Below are 5,809 nucleotides of genomic sequence, written 5' to 3'. Positions count from 1 at the left end.
GAAAGTGTAGAGACGATCACCAACTTGTTGTAAAAGGCTCTGTCCCTCCAGGTTACATTGCATGTCAATTGTACGCGTCTGCATAAGTTGAGTCATTATACAAAAAATATTGCAGCAAAAATGCCAAAAAAAAATAAAATAAAGACCAATAGACGCAAGAAAGAGTAATTGAATTCAATTCTTCCAAAAGGGTAATTGATTTATTATAAATCAAATATTAAAATTATTCTTTGTTAAAGGGTAAGATGCTAAGTTCTACTTATTCTTTGTTTATTATATTCCTTATACATTCCATATCATAAATCAATTTACTATTTAATCAAATTATAAAATAATTAATTATTCTTTTACTATTCTATTCTCATGAAATAATTATTTCATAAGTTAAATGTGGTGTTAGTGATTTTTTTTTTTTGAAAGAGGTATTAGTGTTTTAGTTTGTAAAAATTAATTAGATATATGGGATGTTGTAATTATAACTATAGTCAAAATTTTAATCTAATATCTAAAATGTAAAATTTTATAATTATAAGTAATTATATACTTAAACCTTTTTCTGCGTGCATGACTTAGCCAATCACCTCGTGCATGTGTGCATTAAAATGCCGTTCCGAATCAAACCGGGCAGCCCGACCCGAAACACCTCCTCTATAGTCAATTCCGAAGTCCATATTATTTAGGGCACAGACTCAATTCTAAGGGCCCGCGAAATTAAAGCGCCCCCTTTGCTTTTCTGGGACTCAAAGTTAGTGTTTTCCGGAACAAAATCCCTCATCATCTTAGCCGGGATTTCCCTCCAATTCTTCAAATTTTCGAGCTCGGTAAGCTCTCTTTTCTTTCTCTTTCACAATTTATGTATATCTGATCACGAAGTTCTTCTTTGTGCTTAATAATGAATGTTTAATCTTTTATGTCTAAAGCAAGGTTTCCAGCCTATATTGAATTCGAAATATTTGTAGGTTCACTGCTTTTTCTTTTTTATTTTGCTATTTCATTATTCAACTCCTGAAGCTATGGTCAATGGTTAATGCGTAAAGATGGTGAAACTTTGAGAAATATTGCATTTTGTATTTCTGAGGTTTAAGGATTTGGTAAATTTGAAATTATATTAGTGTCTAATGGAGGACTTGTGATTCCTAAATTTGCTGAATGTCAAAAACAGAGTCTGCATATTTTCTTTATGTTTTTACATACTTGAATTAATGCAACGTGGAGTGAAACTGAAAGATGGCGAGCGGCAGCGGTAAATCATACCTTATTATCCGTTTGCTTTGTTCATTGCGGCTTTATTGTTGAATAAAAGAATTGTTTTTGCTAATTTGTTTTGTTTGTTTGCTGGAATCTTTTAATTTTTTTCTCCTATTCTTGCTATTTCTATATGATTCTGCCTTGTAGTTCAATTTCTCATTCCTTATTTTTTTGCCTTTTTGTTTTTCTCCCCTTTTCCCCTTTCGGTGATTGCATTTTCCCAGATATATAATTAAACAATAAAACTGGCCACTGTTTTTTCTTTTTTTTTTTTGGGCAGTTGTCCGTATCTATTATCTAATTTCAAGAATTTCAGTTTGTTGAGCATCAGAATCCTCTTGATTATCATTCACAACTCTCTTTGCCTGTCTCTATTACTATTTTTACTATTTTGTGATTCCCTTTTCTGAGAATCATTCAAGTTGTGACTCCTTTGAAGCCATATTATCTTCATGGCACAGATTCAAACGAAATTCTTATTCTGCAACTCCATTTGGCCTCTCATTTTTGTTTCCTCCTTTCCACATTTGTACTCTTTTCTTTTGTCAATGCTTCTGGCCTCTGTGCTTCCTTCACAGTTGCCTTGCAAGCTTGCTTTATTAGATACAAAAAATGCCAAGGACAAGGGAAGAGACTGAAGAGCAGGTGGACCTTGATGGAGATAATGAACCTGAGGAGACTATAGAGGAAGAGGTTGAATACGAAGAAGTAGAGGAAGAGGAGGAAGTGGAAGTTGAGGAAGAGGTAGAAGAGGAGGTGGAAGATGAGGAGGAGAATGCTGAGCTTGCTGATGTGCATAAGGGCTCTGAAGCTGATGAGGTAATGAATGATCCCGAGACTGAGGAAGAAAAGAAAAAGAAGCATGCAGAGCTTCTTGCACTTCCTCCTCATGGTTCAGAGGTCTACCTTGGTGGCATTCCTCATGATGCTTCTGAAGAGGACTTGAGGAGATTTTGTGAATGTATAGGAGAAGTCACAGAGGTAACATTGCTACTTTTTACAATGTCCTGGCTGTATTCTTCTTTATTTAGACTGACTAGACACACACGTAATGACCTCAGGTTAGGATAATGAAGGGGAAAGATTCAGGGGAGGCCAAGGGTTATGCTTTTGTGACCTTCAGATCTAAAGAGTTGGCTTCGAAAGCGATTGAAAAACTGAATAATTATGAATTAAAGGTGATGTAGAATCATTTCTTTTTTTGCATCAATGGATTGTACTAGTAGCATTACAAGATGTGCTGTTATTTGTTTGTGTCCAATGCTTATTCTTCTCCCTTTTCCCTGCATATAAGTATCTGTGCATGAATAAATCCTTCATATTTTTTTTTTCAATTATTTTCTCGCTTGAATCTTATTTCTGTTTTCTTGTTTACTCCTTTTGTCTTCTTCAGGGGAAAAAGATAAAATGTTCAACATCTCAAGCAAAGAATAAGCTGTTCATTGGTAATGTTCCTAGACACTGGGGGGAGGAAGATATGAAGAAGGTTGTAACAGAGATTGGGCCTGGAGTCAATTGTATTGAATTGTTGAAGGTTTGTGTATTAGTGAATATGTAGTGTGTCAAAGCACAAATTATAATACTGATCTGTTGTAGCATGTGCTTGACATGACAGGATCCAATGAACTCCAGTCGAAACCGTGGATTTGTTTTTATTGAGTACTATAATCATGCATGTGCTGAATACTCAAGACAGAAGATGTTGAAGCCAACATTTATACTTGACAATAATGCACCGACTGTTAGCTGGGCTGACCCAAGAAATGCAGAGTCTTCTGCTGCTACTCAGGTTTTCTATTTTATGCTTCATTTTCTGCTATATTTGGCTGAATGATGTGCGTCAAGGGTTAGTCTAGTCATAATGTTTGACTTGGTACAGGTCAAGGCATTGTATGTCAAGAATTTACCAAAAGATATAACTCAGGATCGCCTAAAGAAGCTGTTTGAACATCACGGAAAGATCACAAAAGTTGTAGTTCCTCCTGCAAAAGCAGGAAAGGAGGATAGCAGATATGGTTTTGTGCATTTTGCAGAGAGGTCAAGTGCTATGAAAGCATTGAAGAACACTGAAAAATATGAGATTGATGGTTGGATATGCTCCTTGTACCTTCCTGTATTTTTAATGGAGATAAGTGGAATTTTTATGATGTTTTGTTGGATTTTCTCTTATTGATAGGTCAACTATTGGAGTGTTCTCTTGCAAAGCCACAAGCAGATCAGAATTCTTCTGGAGGATCTGGCCCACAAAATTCAACCTTAAATTCAAGCTTCCCACCTCCTCTAGGATATGGTTTATTTGGTGGACTATATGGTGGTCTTGGAACGGGATTGGGTCCTGCAGGCTTTGGACAGGTAAGATACTTTTTTTAACTTTGTCCTCCATACTTCAGCTTTTATGCTCATTTGTTATTGTTTCTGTGGAGATAATCGGGAAAGAGAGAGTTTGACAGTTTTTTCAGAGAAACAATTTGAATGTTGCTTATAGACAGTGCTCTTTTGGGCAATTTTAGAGTCATTTTTTTTTTTAAATTTTTTGCTCATTGCAAGCCTAGGATTAATGAGTTTAAGTTGCATTGGATGCTGCTTATAGACAGTTCTCTTTTGGGCAATTTTAGAGTCATATTTTTTTTTTTTGCTCATTGCAAGCCTAGGATTAATGAGTTTGAGTTGCGTTGGATGCTGCTACTAGACAGATCTCTTGTGGGCAATTTTAGAGTCATCAATTCTTTTTTTTTTTTTTGCTCATTGCAAGCCCAGGATTAATGAGTTTAAGTGGCATTGGATTATATCTGGAATTGGCAATATTTGGTCTTGTTTTGAGGTTTCATATCTCTTTGATTGAATTCGGGTTCTGGTAACCTAGATGTGCCCTTTAGAGTGAGGTGAGGCAATATTTGATTTGTGGACATGATGAGTTAGTGATTAATCTAAAATTGGCATGTGCTGCTCTTCTTTGTAGACTGTGTATAGTGGGCACTGGTTTTATCCTGCTAGTTCCTCTTGCTGCCTTGAAGAATGTAAAGGATCATTGCAGTTATTAAAGAATCAAAAAACCCTCACTGGTTCCTACATTGGGAGTTCCTTTTTTTAGTGAGTTAACAGATATTCTATGATAAATGATATTATTGTGAGTTTACATCAGTGTTTTTTAACAGTAAGGCATGCACTTTTCGAAAGAAAAAGAAAAAAACTGGTAAGGCATGGATTGTCAGAGTAAATAGTTCTCAATATAAAATGCCAATATTAATTGTTGATCTCCCAAAGGCATATATGCTTAAGAGGTCAGTTTTTGGAAGCTTCTTTTGTGTATACCTGATTATCTATTTATTTTTGCAAATTTAGCCTCGTTTTATAATGTTGTGCTAATTTTTATGTTACAATTTTGCAGCCGATGATCTACGGTCGAGGTCCAACTCCTGCTGGCATGGCGATGATGCCAATGCTTTTGCCTGATGGAAGAATCGGATATGTTTTGTAAGTTTTAACCATGTTTTTGTAGTCAGCTGCAGACTGTGAGAGCTTAAGTTATCGTTCATTCGTTTGTGTGTGTGTTTGCACTAGTGGGTGGATGTGTGCGTTTTAGGGTGGGCATTGCAGGGGTGAGTGTGCATGTGCTTATATATACACAATCTACCACCTAGTGTTTATTTCTTTAACTGTTTCTTTTTTCACCTTAATATGTAAAGCCAAATTGACATTTTACTTTTAAACAAACTCTGTGTGCACAAAATAAAGTGCACATATGTTCTGATCTTTGTCCCTGTCACCTATTAACCATATAGAGTGATTTGTAATAACTATATACATAATAATTAAGAATAATATATTTTTCTTGTGACTTAAAATGTATTTATCTTTTTCTTAGTTCTGGATCATGGTACTCACTTGAGGAAATTGTTTTTGTTTTTCTTAGGCAACAGCCTGGAATGCAGCCACACAGCCCTCCAGTGCAGCCCCGTAGTAGCAGGGGTGGTGCTAGCGGAAGCTCAAGTGGTGGAAGGCGTGGCAGCAGTGACAGTAGCCGAGGACGTAGTCGGTATAATCCATATTAGCATAGTTTTTATGTCTTCTTCTGCAACCTTATGCAAGAAAGGGAAAGAAATGCATCTGCTTGAGTTGGTATTATTTTTTGTTAACACAATGAATGGCAAGTGTTTGTAGGTGTGCCAAAAACTGATGGATATTTGGTGCTAATCCCAAGGACTAACTCAAATTGCACATTGCATTATATATGGTATTTTCTTGGCCCCAACAAATGTGGAACTGGATGTTTTAGTTGAATTAGCTTTATGTTTACAATATATTTATTTACATATGCCTTATTTCGCGGTTACTAATAAAATGAGAAGAAAGTGTACTATTTCATTTCTTGTTTTAACAGCATTGAAATATTATCATAAGCTCAAATATAATTTAATTCCTCTAACCCGACAGACCTTGTGAGGTTAGGTGCTTAGATTACTTGAATAAGCTGTGAGTTTCGGTTTTAGACATTGAAAATCTTGCAAATGAACACGTTTCTTTGTTAGGGATGGGAATAGGTATTCAGTAACCCAGGTAC

At 35.7% G+C, this 5,809-nt stretch overlaps 1 protein-coding gene across 1 annotated transcript; it reads left to right on the top strand.

Annotated features, from left to right (window-relative positions):
- The first annotated feature begins 682 nt into the window (after nucleotides 1-682).
- Nucleotides 683-5,555, top strand: LOC110420816 (RNA-binding (RRM/RBD/RNP motifs) family protein). Its single transcript, XM_021434191.1, has 9 exons — nucleotides 683-821; nucleotides 1,827-2,229; nucleotides 2,310-2,426; nucleotides 2,642-2,782; nucleotides 2,864-3,037; nucleotides 3,128-3,335; nucleotides 3,425-3,600; nucleotides 4,637-4,722; nucleotides 5,162-5,555. Exons 2-9 carry the CDS (start codon nucleotides 1,861-1,863, stop codon nucleotides 5,298-5,300), a joined length of 1,410 nt encoding a protein of 469 aa, XP_021289866.1. The 5' UTR covers nucleotides 683-821; nucleotides 1,827-1,860; the 3' UTR covers nucleotides 5,301-5,555.
- The last annotated feature ends 254 nt before the right edge of the window (nucleotides 5,556-5,809 follow it).

Source organism: Theobroma umbraticum, unplaced genomic scaffold (genome assembly GCF_002168275.2).
Source record: "Theobroma umbraticum cultivar Fairchild unplaced genomic scaffold, ASM216827v3 scaffold_86.0, whole genome shotgun sequence".
In the NCBI taxonomy this organism is placed as follows: domain Eukaryota; kingdom Viridiplantae; phylum Streptophyta; class Magnoliopsida; order Malvales; family Malvaceae; genus Theobroma; species Theobroma umbraticum.
The sequence above is the reverse complement of the archived record's forward strand: the minus strand, read 5'-3'. Positions and strand labels throughout refer to the sequence as shown.